Genomic DNA, 26276 nt, shown 5'->3' with positions numbered 1-26276 from the left:
TGTGGGAAGAAGGCAGGGGTCATGCAAATCAAGAAGACAAATATCACTTTTCATCTGATAAGATGGTGTGGTGAAAATGTCCTACAATTGAAGGAACAATTGTTGATTGGAAACTGTAGACCATTTGCTGTTACATGAAAAAAAAATGCTAGATCCGAGTGTAAAAAGAAATTGCTTTATCAATGATTGTCCAAGTTTTCTTTTGGTATCGTTTAGCTGATGGGTACTGCACAGCTTGAATTTTCAGCTGTTTTTGTGTGTTCCATTTCTGAATATTTAAAGAATAAATAAATATTGTATGGCCTCATTAGGGCTTACATTAGATGAAGGTAGATAAAATACATAGAGTTGCTACTAAAAAGGAATCCTAAAATATGTCTTGCAGAGAGCCACAAAAATCCTTTTCATGGCGGTGTGAAGAACCACATGCCCTCATGCTGTACAGATGCAACTCCTGTCATCACTAACAGTTTATGTTAATGATTACAGCACAGTCATCCCCACCTATGTGCAGTCTCCTGGACCCTCTCACTCACCTCCCACTGCTCCTACCCAGAAGTCGAGTAAGACTGCATCTGACAGGATGCTACAGTTGGCGTCTTGAGGCATCTCAGGACGCACTAGTGACAGTGCTACTATGCCAGTGCTCACAAGACAGGAAAAACATAGTACAAATGAGTGCAGTGCAATCAGGGGTAAAAAAAAATCCCCTATGGAAAATCTTGATAGAGTATTTACTTTTCTGCGCAAAACATTGTTTTCACTGGAAAGTAGCCTTACATGTAACGTAAATAGCATATTGTACTGCTTTGCATTACTTTGATGGTGACGCATGGGTATTCCCATGCTACCACCCAGAGTTTTTGAAGCACAGCCCTGTCTACTAAAAATAGGTAACCAGGGCATTGCACCAAAAAATAACGCCTCCTTGAGGCAGGGGTTAACAAGGAGAAATGTTTAAATTTTTCCTAGCTTTCACAAATTGCATGTGTGCTGCACTATACAGCACACCTCCAATGTGTACAAAGTTTTAAAGTTAGCTTATGCACAGTGTTTTGGACTGGAAGGGTAGCCTCCCTATACTTTATATCTGCTATCCTTAGCACAACACAGCACAACTTCACTTGCTGCACTGTGACAAAAAATTAATCAATCTGACAATAATTACAATACATTATTATATTATACATTTTTCAGGAAGCCCTTCTCTTCCTATCCCTGCTTCCAGTAGTGCCTTCTCTTCCTGCAACACAAAAAGATGATGGACAGAATACTGAACATTGTCAAACATTCACCCCCAGTCACAGATCTGAGTTTAATCCATCATTATTTTGCTCACCACACCATTCCACTTTGGACCCAGCCATATGCAAACCAACCTTAACTCTGCGTAGACTGTGAACAGTCTAGCCCAAACCGCTAGGCCATTTCCTACCTAGACCGGAAAACAAGCTTACTGAGACCTGTTTCGGGGTATCACCCCTCATCAGCAAGGTTCGCTTGAAACCAGTGGCATAGTGAGCACAGGACCCATGTATGGGCCTACCCTTTCCTCTTAGGGCGACGAAAGCAACAAGAACAGATGATGGGCGGAATGCTGAACAATGCAAACATTCATCCCCAGTCACATATCTGGGGTTAATCCATTGTTTTTTTTTGCCCACCATGCCACCCCGGTTTGGACGCAGCCATATGCAAATCAGTCTTGACCCAGCTCCCTATAGGAACATCCCAGCCCAAATTAATAGGTCAGGTCTTACCTACCGGAAACAAGCATCCTGGGACCGTTTTCAGGGTATCACCCCTCATCAGCCAGGTTAGTTTCAAACCAGTGGCGTAGTGAGCATGGGACTCACATCTCCTTCCCACTTAGGGTGAAACTGAAGGTCTGGTTTTAATCCATAATTATTTTGCACAGCAGGCCATTCCAGGTTGGACCCAGCCATATGCAGATTAGCCTTAACTCTGCATAGACTGGGAACAGTCTAGCTCGAACTGCCAGGCCCTGTCCTCCCTGGACCAGAAAATAAACATCCTAGGCATGGCTTAAACCAGTGGTGTAGCGAGCACGGGACCCATGTCTGGGCATACCCTTCCCACTTAGGGCAAAAATGCAACACAAAAAGATGATGGATGGAATACTGAAAATTGCCAGACATTCACCCCCAGTCACAGATCTGGAATTAATCCATCGTTATTTTGTTCGTCACAGCATTTCACGCTGGACCCAGCCATATGCAAATCAACCTTGACCCTGCTCCCCATTCGAACAGTCCATCCCAAACTGCCAGGTCAGGTCCTTCCTGGACCGGAAAACAAGCATTGTGGGGCCGGTTTAGATCTATCACCCCTCATCAGCAAGGCTAGCTCGAAACTGATGGCGAAGTGACCACGGGATCATGTCTGGGCATACCCTTCCCACTTAGGGCAAAAATGCAACACAAAAAGTATACCAGAAAAAGGATGCACACTACATCAGCCCCAACACTATAATTGGGGGTCAAATGGAGGAGAGGCACATAAGAAGGGGAAGACACGTGGAACAAGGAGGAGGAGGTGGAGGTAGGGATAAGGAGGAGAAAGAGAAGAAAAAAATGATAAAGAGGTGGATATGTACGGCAATGAAACTTTACGTACAATGGCTATGTGGAAACTGGCATGGCAATGATATGCTTTACGCTGCTGTATCATGGCAATATGTATTTGTATACTACAGCTGTGTAGAAACAGGTATGAAAATTATACATTGCATGCTGGGACAGTGAGACATCCAGTGGAGCGTTAAAAACAAGAGGGCATATTTATGATTTGGTTTGCTTCGCATACGCACCACACAACACGGTGCATTGGTGACGCAAACCGTAAGTGAGATTTATGAATCCACGCAAGATCATTTGCGTGGCCCGAGTGGCTCAATAGATCTGGAGTAAGGCAACGCAGGGCAAATCACTGCGTTGTCTTACTCTGCCCTAGGAAGGCATTCCATGGGCATTGCATGGGTGTTCCCACACAACTCCCATGGCTTCTGACGCATTCCCAGATTTATCAGTACTGGTAGACCTGGGAATGCCCCAAAAAGATAAGTCTTCTCAAGGGAGGCATAACAAGGAAAAATACCTTTGTGTGCTGCACTCTGCAGCACACATTCAAGGGGAATATGCCTCTCAGGATTGTTTTTGTGCAGGAAGCTGCCTTTTCCTGCAAAAAAAACAATCCTGCATTCAATGCAGGCAGTCTTGCACCATGGGGAAAGGGTGCCCGCATTGGCCCTAGGCTGCAAAAATGGCACCAGTACACAGTAAAAGGCAGGAATACACAATATTGGCTTAAATACAGCACATTTCTATTTCTACCCTTTCCCTGTCAAGAAGTGCAGCAAGGTCCATTTGAGGCACTAAAATGAATGCTAACATGAGCAAAATATGAGTTACAGATCAATCAGGCAATGAAAATATTGGCATGGCAATGTATGCTTTACATGTTAGTGAGGCCAAATTGATAATTATGTTATTAATTGTTTTACATGCTCTGGTGTAAGACAGTAAAATTATCCATTGCATACTGTAGAAAGGACAAGGTATGTTGAGCCTACAAGTTGAAGGGAATGAGAAACATGCACTCGTGCACCTCTACTGGCAGGCACAATGAACATTGCCCCACAATGAACGGACTCCTGGAAAAACTAACAGCCTTGGCTTTTTTGACAAGCAGCCCAGACAGGGTTGTATATTGAGATCAGTAAGAGCTTCTCATGCTAACCAACATTTGCCCACGCTAGGCAACAACGTCCATCACATGGCACATCATATCATTAGCAGTATTCTGGAATATTTTAGCAGAAGTCAAAACCGAAGTTTCAGTACCGTGGAATATTTGTACAACACTCAAATATGCTTTGAACATGCCCTGGTAAATGATGGCAACAGTTAGTATATAACAGCATCAATCCTACATTTTAATGGCCCCTTAAATTGGCGCTGGAATTATGTCCCTCCATAGCAATAAAAACTGGTGTTATTTCGTTTGTCATAGGATTGTACCATTATCAGTTTAAGTAGGGAATAGTGTGCACCGTTTGTTTTGTTTCATGCACACAATATTCCCATATGCAAAAGTATGACTTACTGCAATCAAGGAATGGCGCTTCTAGGTATTGTTTCAGACTTTTACATTTCGGGATTTTTTGTTTTTGTTTTTCTTCTTCAGAGGTGAACTGTCCTTAGAAAAAATAGGGACTTAACCTATATATATTGTGAGAAGAAATTCCCAAATCCACCTCTGGAGGACCAGGCTTGCTTGACACATAGATATGCTCTGTGCAGTATTTTTATGTTATGTTATGGATATTTGTATAGCATGCTAATCACCCGTGGGGTATCCAGGTGCTTTGCATAAGGTTTAGGTAGCTGTCTCCTTGGTGAGGTTATTCAAAATGCCAGGTCTTGAACTTCTTGCGGAACTGGAGAAGCAATAAGGAGACCCTGATTTGGTGTGGGAGGCCGTTCATTGTTTTGGGGGAGAGGCAGGAGAAGGTGCTTCCTGGATGTGAGGTATGTGTGCTAATGAGAGTCTGGTTGAACAGAGAAGTATAGGATGTAAGTGGAAATTGATGTAGGCAAAACTGGTGTTGTGTAGTGCTTTGTGTACATGTGAGCACTTTAAACTGGGTGTGTTTGTGTATGGGAAGCTAGTGTAGTTCTCTGAGATGTGGGGTGACGTGGGTATAGTGAGGTAGGTTGAGGATGAGATTGTTGCTGAGTTTTGGATGGTTTGAGGCCTTTAAGAACTTCTTGGTGATTCCTGCATAAAGTGCTTTGCCATAGTCAAGTCTGCTGGTAATATGGGCCCGGGTAATCATTTTCCTGGTGTTTACTGGTAGCCATTTGAAGATCTTTAGCAGCATCATCAGGGTGTGGAAGCAGGTGCTCACTGCGTTTACTTGGGCTGTCATGTCCTGTTTGGTGCCCCGGATGAATCCCAAATTTGAGCTGTGGGTAGTGAGGTTAGTTAGGGCTGCTATACATTATTTTTGACACTGCCACTTTTGCTTCCCAGGGTGGGGCTGAAGAATAAATCTGACTGTAGACCCAGTGGAGAGGGATGGAAGACAGTCTCCTGCTTCCAGGGACTCTCTGGTCTGCAGTAGTAGGCAGGCAAGTAGATAGGCACTCAAGCAGTGTAGTATGGTTTCTTGTTATATCAGACCCTAATACCTCTTGCAGTGCTCTTCCAGCCCAACTACTGCCTCCATCTCTACTTGCAGACCATGTTTACAAGGCCAGCAACCCACAATTAACTATACAGAGGAAGGGGAGGAGCATCATGACCCAATCGAGGCTTCAGCTTTTGTGAGTCATAGCCTCTTCCCGCACTCAATAATGGTGATACGTAGTATATTACACTTTGCACATTTGTATATATGGTTTATGCCATAGTGGTTTTTTTATTTATTTATATTTGTTAAATATGCACAGTGAGGTATTGCTACTCTGTTGTTTTGGTTCAGGGCAACCTTCTATTGAACAGGTATTTTTGATTTGCCAATAGCTCTGGTGCCTATGAACGGATCTGTTAATTTTAATGTAGTGCCATGCAGCAGAAAACAATTAATGGGAGGAGAGGTAAAAAAAGATGTGTTTTGCTCTGATAGGAAATGTTGCCGAACAGAATAGACACTCAATGCAACTAAACAAAACTTGGTTATTAAAGTGAAATTTACTTAGGAATGTCCTTTTTGTCATTTGGTGTAAAGTATTTGATGAGAAATCGGAGTTAGGAAAAGTTACTTGGTGGGTTTGAAAGAGTTATGAATTTAGTTTACGTGGTTGGTTAACGTGAAACCCGTGTCGGCTGATTTTTCTTCGGCTGTTCCATTTTGAACAAACTCGGGCTGTGTGTAATTGAAGATTATCATTGTGGTTTTTCTTTTTTTTTCTTCTAAAAAGTAAGACTGTTGTAGCTTCGTCCATATGAAGAATTTGTGAATTTGTTCCAAATAAATTGCTGCATGATAATAATGTATAAAGATATTCTGCAATGTCAAAAAAGATTTTTTCTTGTACTTGAAAAAGGAATCATGTTAGATAAAACAGGGAAGAAAAATAATAGGAATAGAAAATAAATTATTTTGGACATACAAAAAACTGCATTTTTCTATTTTTATAAAGGTGCCTTCTGCTATAATAAAAGAAAAAAATAATACGTTTGTAATGGTAATATCATGAATGAGACATAATAAAATAATTTACCATAATATAATCTGTTTTCAGGGAAACTGTGAATGCAACAATACCATCTTCAATAAAATCACAATTTTTAATCACAAATGTAACTTAATCAAGGTTATAATTGGGTGAAATCCCTGATAGAAATCATGGGCAGAGGGTTGAACAACCCACTGCCAGTCACTACTGGCCTTGGGCCTGTCCATACTGTACATGTCTGAAAGCTTTGCATAGTGCTAGAATTGGTACATTACAGTGCTTACAGTATATTACAAAAACCCGAGAAATTCACAGAAAAAAACACAATTAAAATCGTAACTGACAAATTTAATTGGTTTTTAGATCTTTATGCTTGCTGAACTAACGTTTAACTGTGGGCTCTCGGGCTCTCTCTCTCTCTCTCTCTCTCTCTCTCTCTCTCTCTCTCTCTCTCTCTCTCTCTCTCTCTATATATATATATATATATATATATATATATATATATATATATATATAATCCAAAAACAAACTTCACCACCGCATTCCAGGAGGAAATTAAGATTAAGATTACTGTGATCAAGACCAGTAGGTCGAAACGCGTCAGTGGTGAAGGATGGTGATTTAATCCTGACTGCAATAAAAAGAAATAATTTCCTCCTGGAGTGCGGTGGTGAAGTTGCTTGCAACTGTTTGTTTTTGGATTCATGAGAGGAAATGGTCCATTCCTCACACCTGCACCAACATGAAAGAGCGCGCCAGAAGCAGGACCAGTTTGTTTTCTCATATATATACAGGGAGTGCAGAATTATTAGGCAAGTTGTATTTTTGAGGATTAATTTTATTATTGAACAACAACCATGTTCTCAATGAACCCAAAAAACTCATTAATATCAAAGCTGAATATTTTTGGAAGTAGTTTTTAGTTTGTTTTTAGTTTTAGCTATGTTAGGGGGATATCTGTGTGTGCAGGTGACTATTACTGTGCATAATTATTAGGCAACTTAACAAAAAAAAAATATATACCCATTTCAATTATTTATTATTACCAGTGAAACCAATATAACATCTCAACATTCACAAATATACATTTCTGACATTCAAAAACAAAACAAAAACAAATCAGTGACCAAATAACCACCTTTCTTTGCAAGGACACTCAAAAGCCTGCCATCCATGGATTCTGTCAGTGTTTTGATCTGTTCACCATCAACATTGCGTGCAGCAGCAACCACAGCCTCCCAGACACTGTTCAGAGAGGTGTACTGTTTTCCCTCCTTGTAAATCTCACATTTGATGATGGACCACAGGTTCTCAATGGGGTTCAGATCAGGTGAACAAGGAGGCCATGTCATTAGATTTCCTTCTTTTATACCCTTTCTTGCCAGCCACGCTGTGGAGTACTTGGACGCGTGTGATGGAGCATTGTCCTGCATGAAAATCATGTTTTTCTTGAAGGATGCAGACTTCTTCCTGTACCACTGCTTGAAGAAGGTGTCTTCCAGGAACTGGCAGTAGGACTGGGAGTTGAGCTTGACTCCACCCTCAACCCGAAAAGGCCCCACAAGCTCATCTTTGATGATACCAGCCCAAACCAGTACTCCACCTCCACCTTGCTGGCGTCTGAGTCGGACTGGAGCTCTCTGCCCTTTACCAATCCAGCCACGGGCCCATCCATCGGGCCCATCAAGACTCACTCTCATTTCATCAGTCCATAAAACCTTAGAAAAATCAGTCTTGAGATATTTATTGGCCCAGTCTTGACGTTTCAGCTTGTGTGTCTTGTTCAGTGGTGGTCGTCTTTCAGCCTTTCTTACCTTGGCCATGTCTCTGAGTATTGCACACCTTGTGCTTTTGGGCACTCCAGTGATGTTGCAGCTCTGAAATATGGCCAAACTGGTGGCAAGTGGCATCGTGGCAGCTGCACGCTTGACTTTTCTCAGTTCATGGGCAGTTATTTTGCACCTTGGTTTTTCCACACGCTTTTTGCTACCCTGTTGACTATTTTGAATGAAACGCTTGATTGTTCGATGATCACGCTTCAGAAGCTTTGCAATTTTAAGAGTGCTGCATCCCTCTGCAAGATATCTCACTATTTTTGACTTTTCTGAGCCTGTCAAGTCCTTCTTTTGACCCATTTTGCCAAAGGAAAGGAAGTTGCCTAATAATTATGCACACCTGATATAGGGTGTTGATGTCATTAGACCACACCCCTTCTCATTACAGAGATGCACATCACCTAATATGCTTAATTGGTAGTAGGCTTTCGAGCCTATACAGCTTGGAGTAAGACAACATGCATATAGAGGATGATGTGGTCAAAATACTCATTTGCCTAATAATTCTGCACTCCCTGTATATATAGCTATATAGATAGATGTTTATTTTGGCTTCTCTCCCAGTGTGTTTCGATGCAGCCCAGCTGGGCTGAAACACATTCGCCTGACAGAGGAAGACCAGTACCAAGAAGATCCAAAGCATGAGAACTGTGGACCTGCTGCAACAAAGAAAAGGTGCCAAACCCGGCCTGCTGCACCCAGTAACCAACAATCGCCTCATTTTGAACTATAAAGACAGAGATCGCATTTGGCGGGCATCCAGGGAAATGGATCATGCCCAGTTTGAAAATCAAAGAATCTCCATTTCTTCTCTGCCTCATACTAGTCAAAATCAAGGGGTGTAGCCATTTGCATGGCACCGGGGGTTCCCTTTAGACATTCTTATAGCGAAGCACATATGGAAGTGCGTTATCTCCTTCTTCAAGGTACACTGGATGAGGAGCCACTTACAATCCTGAATTTATACACGCCTAACACAGATGATTGATCCTTCTATGATAACATCAGATTTGCTGGAGAATGATGTAAAGCTCCCATTATATGGGTGGGAGATTTCAATTTGTTATGAATGGGAAGAGGGACCATCACAGCAGGGGACTAAGCCCCTAATGGTGGGGTCCCTCACCACGGTCAAGCATAATCTGGGACTCTTGGCCGGTTGGAGGGAGCTGCACCTGGAGGGCTGGGAGTACACTTGTCACTCAAAAACGCACAACACTTTTAGTCTCTTGGATCGCTTTTGATTGGGGGACCTGGATCACTCACAAGTGGAAGCAGTGACACACTTAGGGCAATTCCTCTCTGATCATGTTCTTGTGCTCCTTAGACTGCGTTGGGGGGCTTCGAGGGGAAGAGTTCGGTCCTGGCACATGCCTCTTGACCTCTTAACTAATGTGGCCTGTCGGGAAGTGTTGACTACCTCTGTGACTGAATACTTGGAGGTGAATGTGGGTACTATGAACAGTGAAGGCTGTCTGAGGGAAATGTATGGGGACTGTATGTAGAGCTTGAAGGCTATTGGAGGCTGAGCTTGAGAATTTGGAAAGGCACTTGACAGACGTACGAAAAATGGAGACGCACACTGGGACTGGAACTCTATGACTGCATAGAAAGATTTGCAGGAGTTGGGGGGTGCTTGTTAAATTGACGCTTAACCCTATTATCAGAGATTACATAAGGAGGGAGGTAAATCAGGCCGACTGTTGGCATTGTTACTCAGGCGAGAGGTGGAATCCCCTCCCATATTGCAACTCAGGAATGCTGCGGGCATGTTGGTCACTGGCTGGTAAGACGTTCTGGCTGTTTTGGTGGATCATTTGCGTGCCATTTATTGGGCTGGTCCATTGGGCCCTGAAGGGGCTTTAAATGGCTTTATCTGGAGAGTGGACCTTCCTCAATTGGTGCCCAAATATATGCAGGAATTGGAGGAGAATATATCTTTGGAGGAGGTAAGGGTTGCTATAAAGGCTCTGAAAAGGTCCAAGACTCCGGGTGGGGATGGCTTTCAGATAGAGTTTTATCAATTGTACTCTGCTGTACTACGGGAGAAGTAATTAGAGGTTCTTCTTGAGGCTCGGGAGAGGGGTGTATTGCCGGAAACTATGCGCCTGGGTATTATCTGTCTTATGCTTAAGTCTGGGGGGGGGACCCAACAAACCCCTTTTTGTATAGGCCGCTCACTATGCTTAACTCAGATATCAAGATCTTATACAAAATTCTGCCCACTGGGTTGTGTGGTTTTATACGTGAGCTGGTCCATGAGGACCAATGCAGCTTTATGCCAGCACACAGCACAAATTGTAATCTACGTCGATTAGCACATGTCTTGCATGAGACTCGGGAACAATGCATGAGATGGTGTTGATATCTCTGGACCTGAAGAAGGCCTTTGATATGGTTGAATGCTGTTATCTGATGACCATGTAGCAGGGGATGCGGTTTGGACCCAAATTTTGCTCTTTGGTGCAGCATTTGTATACTGACCCCTCTGTCCGTGTTCAAGTGGGCGGTGATCTATCCGAGGCCTGAGTGGGTGGTAGAGAGGGCAGACAGGGGTGCCCCCTCTCACAGCTCTTATTTGCACTAGCAGTTTAGCCTTTGGCTCTGTTACTCCGTAGGAATTTCTGGCGGATTCGGGTCTGACATTCTACCCACGTTGTATCCCTTTACGCTGATGATGCGTTGGTGTATCTCAGGTCGCCAGGTGAGTCAGTACCAATGTTGATGCACCTGCTGATAGAATTTGGAAGCGTCTCCAGTCTCAAGGTCAATGCCCACAAATCACTTCTGTTTCCTTTGGTGGGACTCTGCAAACGGTCAGTGGATCAGCCTGCCAGAAGTCAGTCTTCGGAACTGTAGGGTTCACGATATTTAGATATCTGGGTCACCCACACCGAGGCAATTCATAGGTACCTCAACGTAGATAGGGTGGTGTCAGGCTGTGAGCGCTCAGTTCTGTTTTGGAACAGATTGCCCCTTTCAGTGATGGGTAGGGCTGCAATGCCAAAATGGTGTTCCTCCTGCATTGTCTGTATCTGGTCAAGAATTTGCTGTTTCCACTGACCCCGCAGCTTTTTTCTAGTCCGGACAGTCTGTTAGTTTCCATCATTTGGGACAGGCGCTGCAATAGAGTGGTGCTAACTATGTTCCGAAGGGATCTGGAGGACAAGGGATTATCAATTCTGGATATTAAATTATACTATTATGCTGCACATCTACAGCACGCTGCAAGGTGGCTAACTGAAACTGTTACCTGGAAGAAAAGGCTTTTCCAGGGCATTCTTGGTGTGGACATGTTCCCTCAACTCTTGATGAAGGTGAGAGGTCAACCGGAATACCCAGTACGGTATCTGGTCAGAACTGCGGCTCTCTGGGGACAGGTGGTGAGAAGGGTGCTTCGCTGGGCTCCCTTTGATAGGGAATTGTGAATTTGGGATCTTGTCCTATTTTGGGCTATTGAGGATAATATGTCTATGGAACAATGGAAAGTGGGGGATGTCAGGTGGCGGGTGATCAGTACCATGGGGAGCTTTTCATCTCATTTCTGGAGGCTCAGGACACATTTGAAATAGGCCCCGGTCACATTCTGCAGTATGCTAAACCGGAAGGTGTTGCGAGGGAGGTGTGTTGTGACTTCCCAGCTGTGCCAAGGGTGTCGGAGGTGCTGGGGGCCTGGTTACCTGGGGAGAAGGAAAGCACTTGATTACCCTGTTCTATAAGGCCCTTAGGGGGGACATGTTGGCAAAATACTGTGTGATGTGTGGTGCCTGGGAGCGGAAGCTGGTTCCAATATCTGATGCTGATTGGTCACAAGCCTTAGAATTGGTGCGTATTGTCTCTTGCAATAACAGGTTTGAACTGTTACATTTCAATTTTCTCATCACATCCATGTAGCTCCTCACAAATTAAACATAATGGATCCCTCTAGGGCAGCTAGAAGTAAGCATGTGCCGAGGAGGATGCCTGCTTCCTACACCTGGCTTAGATATGTGCTGGGGTCCAATAGTTTTGGACTGAGGTGGTCCCCAGGATAGAGGAGGTCACTGGGCTGACATGTGTGACGTGTCCCTTGCTTATAGACCCTTGGATCTCTCTCTCTGTCTGAGGATTTACCTATGTGATCTTGTGACACTTGCACTCTATGGTTTGAATTTGTGTTATATGGAAAACCAATAAAATATAGTCCTTAAACAAAAATTACTATAAGTTAAACCAACCATGGCTGTGCACGGCCCTTGGCCATGCACAACGAATGGTGGCCTGTGGGCAATCCCCTATAACCACTCAACACCAAGGCACGTGTGGCCTTTGGCTGTGCATGGTGGGGATAGACCGCAGGGCTTGGCCACAGGCCTGGCCCTGCGGCCAACCCCTATAACCACCCAACCCAGCACCGCACTTGGCCTTTGGCCGTGCCCCTGTAATCACCCAACACTGCACCACAAACAGCCTTCGGCTGTGTGCGGGGGGGCTGGCCGCAAGACCTGGCCTGCAGCCAGGCCCTGCAATCCATCCCCTATAACCACCCAACACACGCATGGCCTTTGGCAGTGTGAAGCAGGGGTAGGCCACAGGACCTGGCTATTTTTAAAAAATGTGCGTGGGGGCTGCATAGACATATGATTATATGGAGGGGCCTTGTGGACCCCTGCAGGCCCCGGGACCACCACCTCCCCGGCATGCATCATAAAAAAGTTAGGGGGGCCACACAAACCCCCGGGGCCTGGGGACCACGACTTCCCTGGGACATTAAAAAAAATATGGGGGAGGGGTCACACAGATCCCCCCAGGCCCCCGGGAACCACCATGTCCCCAGAGCAACACCTTTATACTTGTGAAAGGGACATGTTGACATCCCCATGCCCCAGGGACCACCACATCCCTGGGGACACAATAACAAAATGAAGTGGGGGGCCCACAGGACCCCCCGAGAATCACCACTTTCCCATGGTTATATTTAAAAAAACAATGTGGGGACAGCGTGGAACCCCCAGGCCATAGGGTGCCCCCACCTGCCTGGGGCTACATTATATTAATATAAGGGGGCACCACGCGGACCCCCGTGAGCCCTGGGAACCATCATCTCCCCGGGGCTACAATAATAAAAATAAAGTGGGGGGCGCTCAGACCCCCCAGGACCAGGGGACCACCACCTCACCAGAGCTATATTTATAAAAATGCAGGGTGGGTGGACCAGGGCCCTGGGGATCACCATTTCCCCGGGGCCAAATACATACAATAAAAATTGAGGGGGACCACGTGACACCCACCATAGGTCAACTTCAGCTACTGGGACTCCATCCCCTGAGGCCCAGCCAAATGTTCATGGGTGCCCTGGCCCCAACCTAGGCACCCAGTTAAGACTTATGGGGACCGCAGGGGGTGCCTCAAGGCCCCCGTGGTCTTACCGGCTCCTGTTTCCTGCAAATAGCAGCTCCCTATGTGCGAAAGCAATCTATTCATCTCTTTCCCTGCATGCATATTAGCTGGTAGGGAAAGAGATGAGAACTCCGCTTTCAGCAAGAGGGAGCATTTTTAAAGCTCTGCTTTTAGCAAGAGGGAGATTTTTAAAGAGGGAGCATTCTGAAAGTGGAGTTACGTTTGCTTTTGCTTGGCGTGAACTGCCAGCTCCTGCCAAGCAAACAGCTACCTCCCAAAGGTGGGCAACTTAGGAGGCTGCAGGAACCGGCCCTGGGGGTGGCAGCCTGCAGGGCTATAAATAGCTCCACACCGGGGCCCATGCGGCCCTACTCCTTCTTTTCAATTTGGCACCGGGGAGGTGGTGGTTCCCAGGGCTGGGGTCTGTCATGGACCCCCTCTTTCAATATATTTATAACCCCCGGCAGGTGCCAGTCTCCGGGTTACAGAGGGGGGTCCACAGGACCCCAATACCTCATTTTTGTTGTAGCCCCAGGGAGGTGGTGGTCCCCAGGATGTGGGGGAGGCAGCACAGCCCCCCTTGCATACTTAATATATTGCTCCGGGGGAGGTGGCGGCCCAGGGGCCGGGGGGGTCCTGTCGACCCCCTATTACCTCATTTTTGTTGTAGACCCAGGGAGGTGGTGGTCACCGGAGTTTGGGGGGGCAGCACAGCCCTGCATATTGTTTGCATATTGCCCCTGAAACGTAGCAGTCCCCAGGGCTCAAGGGGTCCACAGGACCCCCCATTACCTCATTTTTCTTGTAGGCCCAGGGAGGTGGTTGTCCTAGTGTGTGGGGGGACCAGCTTGGCCCTCGCACACTCAATATATTGCCCCAGGGAGGTGGCAGTGCCCAGGGGCCATGTGGGGGTCTGCAGGACCTCCCCTATGGCTTCATTTTGGTTGTAGCCCCGGGGAGGTGGTGGTCTCCAGGGAGTGGGATGCCACAGTCCCTCCATACTTAATATATTGCCCCAGGGAGGTGGTGTCTCTGGGGCCCAGAGGTGCAGCGTGGCTCTCCCACAAACTCAAAATATTGCCCCGGGGAGGTGGCAGTCCCAGGGGGATGGAGGGCTGCAGGACCTCCCCATGACTTAATTTTTGTTGTAGTCCCGGTGGTCCCTGGGGTGTGGGGGGCACAGCTCCCTGCATACTCAATATATTGCCCCGGGGAGGTGGCAGTCCGAAGGCCGCATGACCCCCCCTGTGTACTCAATATATTGCCCCAGGGGGGATGGAGGTTGCCAGGGCCCAGGTGGCCCCCCACCCCACATATGCAATATATTGCCCTGGGGAGGTGGCGGTCCCCTGGGTGCAGGAGGCCACATAGTCCCCCTGCATACTTAATAAGCTTCTGAAAGCCCTAGTAGGGCCCATGCACCCCCCCATCTATTTTTCCCCAAAATGCTTCTGGACCACCTGAAGGCAAAATCGGTTTGAAATGCAGGAGACCGTTTTTTTTTTTTATCCCAGCGAGATCCGCGGAATGAGAAGCAGATTTCTCCGTGATTTAAAAAATAGACTTTTATGCCTTGGCAGGGTCTCAGGAGACTCATGGACCAAGGCTAGGGGCTTAGAGGTATACATACCCTTCTCCTTTCTCTTTTTTTATTTTATTTTTTTACTTTTTTTTGGGACTCAGCTGAAGCCGATTCCTAAAATAGCTGCCGACAGTTTTTGTTTGAAGTGTTGGCAGCCAATCAGATCTCAGCAGGAGATCTTCCTGGATCCGCAGCCCTAGATATACAGATTTATTTTCTGGACCAAAAGCTACCTTAATGCCAAATTTGGTGTACCTGTTATAGTTATAGTTATCTCAAGTAACTATAACTCGTTCCCTAACGTAGCTATAACTTGTGCCCTGCCAGACACAGTTTTTTCGTCAAAAGTTTCACTGCAAATATTACATTGATATTACCAATGATGTTATCAAAAATGTCATGATTGACGTAATATGTGCGGTAATTAACAGGGCATGGCGAGGGTGCGAGTTATAGTTGCCTTAAGAAATGAGTCATAGTTACTCTACCTGTAACAGGTGAATTTCTATGGTTTTGTTTGTTTAAAATGTGAGCCTAGCTATAGCGTCCTTAGAACCTTTGGTCATTTTAGTGTATTTCTATGTTTTAAAAAATTCTATATCCTAACTATAACATCCCTGCAACCTTTGTTTTTTTTAGTGAATTTCTATGTTTTTTTAATGTAAAGTAATTTTCATTACTATACGTTAATCCAACCACAGTCGCGCACGGCCTTCACCTGTGCACGGCGGCAGTTGGCCTCAGGCTGTGCACAGCAGCCAACTCTCCTAACCACCCAACCCCATACTGCACACAGCCTTTGGCCATGCACTGCGAGAGTTGACTGCGGCCTGACTCTCTGGGTGTGAGAAGAGATGTGATAAGGTGTATCTGGGTGTGAGAGTAGCTCTGAGAGTGTCTGTCTGGGTGTGAGAGTGGGTGTGTCAGTGTCTTAGTGGTTCTGCGAGTAGGTGCGTCAGTGTCTGAGTGGGTCTGTGAGTGAGTGTGAAAGGGTCTCAGTGCGGCTGTGAGTGGGTGCACAAGGGTCTGAATGGGTCTGTGAGTGGGTGCGTGAGTGTCTGAGTAGGTCTGTGAATGGGGGTGTAAGGGCCTGAGTGGGTGTCTGATTGGGAGAAAGAGATTGAAAGAGAGAGAAAGAAAAAGAGGGAGAGAGAGAGAGATAGAGAGTTTTTTAGGCTTTTGTGGATGATATACTTAGAATGAGATGTTTTTGGACAAATTGAAAAGAAAAGTATATTTGTCACTTAAAAAGAGTAAGATCACTTTTCGGTATGTATCTTAGATATTTGAATTTAAAAAGAAAACAAATCAGGCAAAGGACCTCTAACACACCTAGACTGCAACCCTCAATCTTTGAGGTAGAGGCTTGAGACCTTAACCACTAAGCCACAGGCGACTCTTTACTAGATGATATCCACACATAGCTATGACATTCAAACTGAACAGTTTGTCAGAAAGCAAACTTTGTTTGCTTTTGCTTGGCGGGAGCTATCAGCTGTGTCCAGGGGTGGGCACCCTGGGATATAGCAGGAGGCAGCCTTGGAGGGTGGTGGGCCCCAGGGCGATCAGTGGCTCCTTGAAGGGGCTGCGCGCCCCACTTCATAGAGCACTGTACTGGGGAGGTGGTGGTCCCTAGGGCTCCGGAGTCCAAAATGGACAAACGGAACCCCTTCACTCTTTCATTATAGCTCCAGGGAGGTGGTGGGCCTCAAGACTTGGGGGGGGGGGCTGGGCTTGCGCATGGACCCCTGCCATTCTTAAGGTAATACCCCTGGGAGGTGGGGGGGCCCCCCACGTTATTTACATTATGGGGGTGATTCTTACCTTGGCGGGCGGCGGAGGCCGCCCGCCAAAGTACCCCCGCCAGAACACCGCACCAAGGTCGTCAGACCGCTGCGGTGATTCTGGGTTTTCCACTGGGCTGGCGGGCGACCACCAAAAGGCCGCCCGCCAGCCCAGTGGAAAACAACCTTCCCACGAGGACGCCGGCTCTGAATGGAGCCGGCGGAGTGGGAAGGTGCGACGGGTGCAGTGGCACCCGTCGCGTATTTCAGTGTCTGCAAAGCAGACACTGAAATACAAAGTGGGACCCTCTTACGGGGGCCCCTGCAGTGCCCATGCCATTGGCATGGGCACTGCAGGGGCCCCCAGGGGCCCCACGACACCCCATACCGCCATCCTGTTCCTGGCAGGCGAACCGCCAGGAACAGGATGGCGGTATGGGGTGTCAGAATCCTCCATGGCGGCGCAGCGAGCTGCGCCGCCATGGAGGATTCATTTGGGCAGCGGAAAACCGGCGGGAGACCGCCGGTTTTCCACATCTGACCGCGGCCAAACCGCTGCGGTCAGAATGCCCTGCGGGGCACCGCCAGCCTGTTGGCGGTGCTCCCGCCAACCCTGGCCCCGGCGGTCCATGACCGCCAGGGTCAGAATGACCCCCTATATGTCCCAGGGAGGTGGCAGTCCCTGGGGCTGTGGCGCACGGCCCCCTCTGCCGTTCTTATGATAAAAGCCCTGGGGAAGTAGTGGTCCTTGGAGCTGTGGCAGGGGCCGGGCCCCCCACCACCATTCTTAAGTTAAAAGCCTACTTGCTGTAAGTAAAATATATATATATATATATACACACACAAATAACCTACCGGCGTTCGCCAGTAGGTACTTATAGATAGGACCATGTTTCCATAGAAAAAGCGTTTTTTGACTTGCCTATATCTTTGAAACAGTTTGATGAATTCTCACAAACTTTTCCTAAAAAAGTGTGCCGGTTATTCTTCTTCTGCATGGGAAGTTTTGGGGTGATTCATCAAGCGGGGGCTGATAAAAAAGGTGGTGTGGGGTCAAAAAAGTTGTGGTTCCAACGTTAATTTCCCTAGGACCGTTAGGCACAACTGCAGCCTGAACTGCTGGAAGGAATGACACGAAATTTGGTAGAAAGGTAGGTTTTGGTACGCAGATTACGCTTTTGCATATTTGGTGTGAATCTGTTCAGTAGTTGAAGGAAATTTAAAGCAACTCCAAATTTGTATATCTGAGGTTGCGAATAAATCACAAATATTCATAAAGTTCACAAATGTTCGTGCAAATGGAAGCGCTGTAATTGGCTGGCCACAACCTAAACAGAAAGTTGCGACCGCCAATTTAAGGCCCGGCACACGGTCCCTGGGGCTGAAAAACAAAATGAAAAGTAGCACAAGGGGTCAGGGTGGAGGTACTCTGATTCCAGGAGTGTGATTTAGGGATACTTGAGGGACAAATTATGGGTTTGAAACTATTTTTCTTCAGTACGTGCAATATTCAAGATTATTCAAGATTACTCGCGAATAACCAAAACAAATGTAAAAAAGATTCATAGAACTCATTCATACACTAATTCATTCAGTCATACATGCACTCAGAGTCATGCGCCCACTCACACATCCACTCAGACACTCATGCACCCATTCAGACCCACTCATGAACTCCCACACCCACTTTCAAACCCACTCAAACACTGATGTACCCACACACAAACCCACTCAGTCCCTCATGCACCCTCTCACAGACCCACTCAGACCCTCATGCATCCACTCAGACCTTCTCAGACACTGACACACCCACTCACAGACCCTGACACACCCACTCAGACCCCCACTAATAGACCCACTCAATCACTCATGCACCCACTCACAAACCCACTCAGGCCCTTTTGCACCCACTCACAGACTAACTCAGACAATGACGCACTCACTCACAGACCCACTCAGACACTGATGTACCCATTAACAGACCCACTCAGACCATCACGTACCCGGTCACAGACCCACTCACACACTCACGCACCCACTCACCGTCCCACTCAAACCCTGATGCACCCACTCACAGACCCACTCATACAGTGACACACCCACACACAGACCCACTCAGACACTGATGCACCCACTCACAGACCCACTCAGACCCTCACGCTCCCACTGACAGAATCAGACACTCATGCACCCACTCACAGACCCACTCAGACCCTCATGCACCCACTCACACATCCGCTCAGACACTGATTCACCCACTCACAGACCCACTCAGACCCTCCATGCACCCACTTTCACATCCAGACACTTTCACACCCAGAGACACCCTCGCACGCCCATTTTCACATGAAGAGAAACAGAATGTTCGGCCATGCAAGGCATGGATTTGGGTGGTTACTAGGGTTAGGCCGCAGGCCAGGCCAGGCCCTGTGGCCAATCCCCGATGTGCATGGCAGAAGGCCGTGCGCAGAACGGGGTTGGGTGGTTATAGGGGTTGGCTCAGATTGGGCCCGGCCACAGGCCAGGCCCTGAGGCCAACACTTGCTGTCCACAGCCAAAGGCTGTGTGCAGCATGGGGTTGGGTTGTTATGGGGATTGGCTGCAGGCCCTGTGGCCAACTGCCACCGCACACAGGCGAAGGCTGTGTGCGGTGGTGGTTAGACTTACGTATAGTTTACGTTAAAAAAAACATAGAAATTCATCTGAAAAAAACAAAGGTTACAGGGACTTTATAGTTAGGAAATAGAAATAAAAAACAAAGAAATTCACTTAAAAAAACAAAGGTTACAGGGACGTTATAGTTAAGCTCACATTTTAAACATACAAAACCATATAAATTCATCTGTTAGAGTTATCTCAAGTAACTATAACTTGCCCTAAGGTTACTAGAACTTGCACCCTTGCCATGCACTGCTAATTACCCCACAAATTATAGCACACGACATGTTTGATAACATGATCATATTGTCAATGTAGCATTTACAGTAAATTTTTTGGCAAAAAAACTGCGCATTGTGGCTGCTCCCTTTTCTTTTTATTAGCCCCCAGGTGGGCCAGGTCCCTGGGGAATTGGGGACTTTAATAAGGAGGGGGGTGTCTAGGGCCCCCTCCTAGAGCTTCCATTAGCCCTGGGGGCTGCCACCTCCCCAGGGCGATGAGTAATTAGAATGGGGGGGCACACTGCTCCCCAGGGACCACCACATCCTCCACTCAAATTCTGTTGTTTATGTGGGGGAGGCCCTACAGCCTCCCCCACCAACCCTGGGGACCGCCACCTCCCCGGGGTGATTAGTAAATATGTACAGGGGACCACGCTACACTCCTGCCCCCCTGGGGCCACCCCACCCCCCAGGGCAGATATAATTGTTTGGCCGCCCTTTTTAAAAACATATATATATATATCACGGAAAAATCAGCAGATCCGGATCTGCAGATTTTTCTGAGTTTTTTATTTTAATGCTTTTTAGCCCTGTCGTGGTCTGAGCACCAGAGCTAAGTGGTCAGGATGAGTCTACCATGGCCCTTTTCTTATTTTTTTACTTTTTTGTTGGGGGGGGGGGGGGGACTTCCTTGCTGAAGTGTTGGCAGCCAATCAGATATCAGCAGGGGACAGGTGGATCCGGGTCATTAGATAATCATATTTTTCAACCTTTAATATCTCCAAAACTACTGAACGGATTTACACCAAACCACAGAAAGTGTAATCTGCAGAACAGGATCTAGCATCCTGCCAAATTTGATGAAAATCCATTCAGCGGTTTGGGCTGTAGACATGTCTAAAGACCTTATGAAAAAATGAATGGAGAAAACGCATTTTGGAACCCCCCTCTTTCTCACCCCCCACTTGATGGATCACCCCGTCACTTTCAAGACAGCAGCTGAACTGACCAAAGTATGAGTTTTGAAAATTTCTGGAAGATTCGTCAAGCAGCGCCAAAGTTATTGGCAAAACAAAAAAACGCTTCGTCTATGGAAACTAGGTCCTAACTGTAACTACCTAGTGGCAACCACAACTAGGTAATATATATATGCATGCATGCATATCTATAAATACATACATATATGTGTGTGTGTGTTTGTGTGTATGGAGAGAGGGAGACAGATAGATAGATAGATAGATAGATAGATAGATAGATAGATAGATAGATAGATAGATAGATAGATCTACACCCAAAACACAAATGTATTAAAAAGATACCTCTTATAGCGATAGCCTTTCTGGAAGCTTCCCCCTGCTCTTGGCTCTCCTCTTTGGTGAGATGTGGGTTCATTAGAAGGGGAAAGAGCTGTCTCTGTCTTCCAGCTTTCATTTCAGTTGTACTTATGGAGGTTACAGGTTTCACCTGCATGCGGATCCTTTGGGGAAGAAAAGACCGCCAGGCCGCAGGCACTCCTGTAGCCCTCAAGGATGACATGCCAAAGAGTCCTCTGTGACTGCTTATAGGTCTGTTGCTGTCATCAAAAAAATGCTCATAGGCTTCAGGAAAGGATATAGAGGTGGGCTGATCTTCTGTAGAATGTTCACCGGCTGGAGGGGATGGTGGACGAGTCCTGCTACACCATCCTTGCACCAACGGGGTCCTCTCTAGCATGCAATCATCCTTTTCACCTTCACAGAAGAAATATTCATAGATTTCTGGGGCACTCATAGCCTCCTCACTGTCTACCACTAGTAATGCCTCAGGTTTGTTAGCTTGAATGTTTCGGGCATTGGGCTCTCCTTGTTCGTGATTTTCACACAAAAAGAAGTCATAGGTTTCAGGAAAAGTCATGGTGAATTTGTCCTCAGGAGGAGTGAAGACATCAGGAATGGAAGGCGCAAAACAACCAGAATCACGACCTTCTTGTTGCTCCCAATCTGGATTAGGTATGCAGATAGGATTTGCAGTGCAAGTCGATGGTGCAGGGTCTGTGGGGTCTCCTGATATTGCTTTCCCAACGCTTCTGTCGATCCCTGCCATGTCTTCCACTGGTCCTTCAGTTTTAATTCTTGTTTGGCTTCCAGGCATTGAGTCCAGCAGTCCAAAACGTCTTATTCCATTGCCATCTGGAAGTGAACCATGGACCTCTTCACCCAAACTCATCTTCTCTGTTAGATTATCCAGGTGGGGGTACCATTGAGTTTTGCTATGATGGTTGTCAATTTCACTTTGCCATTTAAGCCTGTTACAATTTGGGCTTTTAACCTCCTCACCTCTTGAGTCCTCTACTTCCTCATCCCCTGAGCCCCCCAGGATAGGAAGTTCCACCCCCAAACTTCCCTCCTCAATATTCTGTTGGCCATTGTTGATCAAGTGAGCACCTTGGCCTCTATACTTTCCCAACTGGGTTCCTTGTGTAGAAGAAATATGTATAGATTTCTGACTGCTGTCATCGCAGGCCAGGGGCAGGAGAGTGGAGAGTCTGGCATTTGCACTCTTTTCACCTTGTGGTCCCACCATCAAGACAGGGTAAAGTCTGCCTTGGCCTGGAGCAAACACAGTCCCTGGGCCTGTGCTTAAAATATCTGCACCAGGAGAGTCTTCTTCACTATGTTCAATCGGGGATCCCATCATTGATGAAGAAAGGCTACCCTCAGGCCTCTCTGTAACGTCCAGGTTGTGTCCTGGATTTCTCCACGGTTCTACCTTGGCATATGGTATCCTGGATTGCTGAATACTTGAGAATGGATTAGGCAGAGTAGAAGTTAGGGGATCTGCTCCATTGTGTTCTGGGGTCCATCCTTTGCCCTCTTGTCCATGAGACAGGTCCTCACAGGACACAATGTCTCTGCTGCTTCTAGATGTCCGAGTTGTCCTTGATGGACAGGATGATACCATCTGGGTTTTCAACATGGTTGAGTCTAGCTGATTTTGCCACGTTTTATCTCTGTCACACAGGTACCTGCTAACTGAGCTAATTTCGTCCTCCTCATCCTCGCTGCCAGACAGAACATCCTGGTCGCGTGGTAGGTGGAGCTCCGGCGTGACATCATGGTTGTCTGATATGCCCCAAATATTGTGAACGGTGGGGGCCCAAATTCTAGACATGGGCCCCAGCTCCCCAGAACACAGGCTGATCTTGATCTGCCTGCTTCTCCTGGTGGGGCCTTCCTCCTGCAGGTTCTCCTCTGGGTCTGTGTCACTCAAGATCTGGTCATCCGCTGTGGCCAGTGAGGCTTCTTCTAAGTGACACTCCTCTGCTTCAGAGAAAAAGTCAGCCCAGTCACGATCGTTCAGCTGAATGCTGTACTCAAAGTTATCCATGGCTCTTGTAATTAGTGACGCTCAGTGGTGATGTGGGTCAAGGATAACGACTCCTGTTCAAGCTGTGGGTGTGTGCATGGAGTGATCTTACTCTGAAAGATGTGGTACTAAACTGTACATTTGAGAGACAGTGCTGCAGCCTAGAGCCTAACACTGTGATCTCTGAAGCATTAGACATCTTTGTCACCCGAGCACTAAGTCGGTAAGATATGTGTTGTCTGAGGCATATATCTGCTCTCTGATGACTGATCTTATTCAATCTGTACAATCAAAGAGCTATCCCTGCTGCTGACACCCAAGTATTACCTGTGTAGAAAGAAGGGGTGCTCTACTGCCCGACTGCTAAGTTGGTGAGATCTGTCTACCATGTGATACTGATCTGCTATCTGAGCCCTGAACCTTTAAGATCTGAGGTCCATTTGACTTAGCTCTGCTTTCTGAGGCCTGACCTTGTAAGATCCGTGTACAGTAAGCTGTACTTCCTCGAGCCTGCTCCTGTAAGAATAGTGGAACTTGAGGATAGATCTGTTTCCAAGGGTTACCGGTGAGAAATATATGAAGTCATAGGAATCAATATTCTATGCATGTATATTCTTTCTATGACCAGGACTTAGTGCTATTTTCTTGGTGATGATAAGTCCTGCCTTTTGGAGGTTTTGCTTTGGGTCAGGTACTGGCTGAAAAGGCTTCATCAACATTACGTATCTTCAGAGACAGTTTCCTGTTCCTCCACTCTCAGTACACAAAATGTATTTTCTGTGAATTGAGAGGAGGGAGTGGTGTCTTGTATTAAGAAGGGTTTCTTTGAAGAGCCTCCTCTCTAGCCTGAGTTTTGTTCTCTTGAATGCATACTACACTCTTGGTAACAAAGGTTCCTCTTTGAGGGTCTGGAGTTACAGATCCCGAGTAGCAGTGCGCAGGAAGGGTGGTTAGGATAGAACTTGCGATGCACAAGCAACTTCACTGTGGATGCCACACCCCACCTCTCATCACTCGCTTCTCTCCTTGGCCTTACATGTCCAGTAGTTAGTGGCCCTGGGACATTGTGGCCAGGCCATGGCTAACCATCACTCATTCAGGAGATACCTGAAGAACAGTGTCTGCAGTCTCATAAAATGCGATGTAAAAACATCCTCATTGATGACTTGTTTTGTGTGAAGACACGTATGACAGATTACCGCTACCAGATTTCTTATGAGGTGTTGTGATCACGTTGGGTACTCATAAGGTTATTTCTGGTCGAGCCACGAGAGCAGGACAGCCGTTATACCAAGGAGACTCTCTGGTGACACACAACCTACGTTGGACAACCTACAAGCAAAGAAATATCTCTGATTAGTACATGTAGCGAAAAATACAGAATTAACAGAAAAAGAAAGAACATTTCTGGTTAATACTTGCAGCCCAACCATCACCCCATGAATGCAGGCAGAAAATCCCACTGAGCAAATCAAACAACAGGCATCCCCGATGAACAGAGTTAGAGAAAACCAACAATTAAAGAAGGCAGAGGTACATTACTGATCAGCGTGGGGTCAAAGAAATATCAGTGATGAATAAAGGCAGGAAAAACATCACTGACCAGGCTAGATAAACAGCAAGCACTGACAATGCCAACAGGTCTGGCTTATAACTGAAAGTCCCTCTTCAGTCACTGGTGAGTTTGGGCACTTAATAAGTCACCATAAATGTACTTTGAGCCTGGTATTTGCACTCATGCATTCATTCATCCACCCACTGACTCATTCTTGCATTCACTTATTCGTTCACAGTAAACGAAACACAGAAAAGCTCAACAATCATATGTAAGATACATTTTAAAAAGTAGGGGAAAAAATGCCAGAGTCTCCATAGTGTGTTTGCACTAAAAAATCAAACGGAACATTGCAGTGATGGCTATTTTGCAATGTTATTGCGTGTAGTGTATCACTGTTTAAAAGGTCCAACATGGACGCCACTTTTGATGTGTTGGCCATCTTAAAATGATAAACAATAATACACCATAGACAACAGCATTTTAAGATGGGTGCCCAGTTTAGGAGTGACCGCAGATGATGTGGTTCTTTACAGATGAAGTGAGCAGCAAGCGAAGGGCCTAGTAGCAGTTACCAGGCATTGTAAAAAAAAATGAATGAAAGAAAAAAGTGAAGGAAAGAAATTAAAGGATATTTATAAATATAGGAAATGGAAAATTAAAGCAAAGTGAACCTATTTGTAGTCAGAAGTGAACATGTACAGTGGCCTATAGGGCAAGAGCCAACGGCTCAAGTGGGCTGACCATTGCGTCACAGTGTTTGTTGTCATGGATGGTGGAAGAGTGAGAATGACAATCGAACAGACCAAGGGCAGAAAAGGCTGACCCCAAGCCCCTCTACTTTTGTGTGAGAAAGGGGTCCTTTTTGCATGGTCGCCCTCATTTCTTTGGGACGAATGCTGCTTTTTTTTTTTTTAACTCTTTGCACTGAGACACTGCTAATCAGGCCCCAGTGCCTGTGCTCTTATCCCTAAAATGTGATATAATTGGATAACTCCTATATGACATATATAACTTTCCTATAAGGCCAAAGTATATGGTACTGAAATATGCCCATGGCATGGAAAGTTAAATATCACCTGTGGACTGCAGCACACATTATGACACCCACTAGCGTGACAAGAAAAACATAGTTTCAGGCCTACCACTGTAGCCTGATTGCTGTAGTTTAACCCTGCAGTCTGATCCATCAAATAACCATTTTGACAGAAGAAACCCCCCACTTTTAAATTAATTACTGCCACCCTTATGTTGTAGCCCACAATGTAAGCAGCTTGGGGGCTCATTTCCAAGCCCCTGGCGCCATCGTAGTGTCATTTATTTTGATGCTACGGTGGTGCAAAACAGTCACCCACCCTGGTCCGTGTTTACAAACTGGAGCAATGTCACCAATGTGCCAGTTTGTAAACCTTTGTGCCACATTATACCTGCGCCAAGTATAATGAATGCAAGGAAGGCGTTCCCCCACAAGGGCAGGCGTTAAACTGATGCTAGGCTCTTTTCAATGGGTCTCCCCAAGCTTTGCTGGACTAGCATCAAAACGTTGACACTAGGCCAGCAAAGCAGCACAACTGCATCAAAAATGTTGACTCCGCTGTGCTAGCGAGCGCCACGGGGCTCTGTATTATAAATACAGCACTACCATGGTGTAGTTAGGGAGGCGCAGGGTGATGCAAGGAAACTGGCCCATCGGAGCCGATGTGCCAGTTCCTTG

General features: G+C 46.4%; 1 protein-coding gene across 1 annotated transcript in view; it reads right to left on the bottom strand.

Annotated features, from left to right (window-relative positions):
• PERM1 (PPARGC1 and ESRR induced regulator, muscle 1) overlaps positions 1–26276 on the bottom strand; it is a 59285-nt gene that overhangs the window by 23881 nt on the left and 9128 nt on the right. The window contains exon 2 of the mRNA XM_069241118.1: positions 20982–24339. Within this exon, the coding sequence (XP_069097219.1) occupies positions 20982–23028 (2047 nt within the window). The 5' untranslated portion in view covers positions 23029–24339. The remainder of the gene's footprint in view (positions 1–20981; positions 24340–26276) is intronic.

Source organism: Pleurodeles waltl, chromosome 6 (assembly GCF_031143425.1).
Source record: "Pleurodeles waltl isolate 20211129_DDA chromosome 6, aPleWal1.hap1.20221129, whole genome shotgun sequence".
NCBI lineage: Eukaryota > Metazoa > Chordata > Amphibia > Caudata > Salamandridae > Pleurodeles > Pleurodeles waltl.
This window is presented reverse-complemented; position numbering and strand designations above follow the sequence as displayed.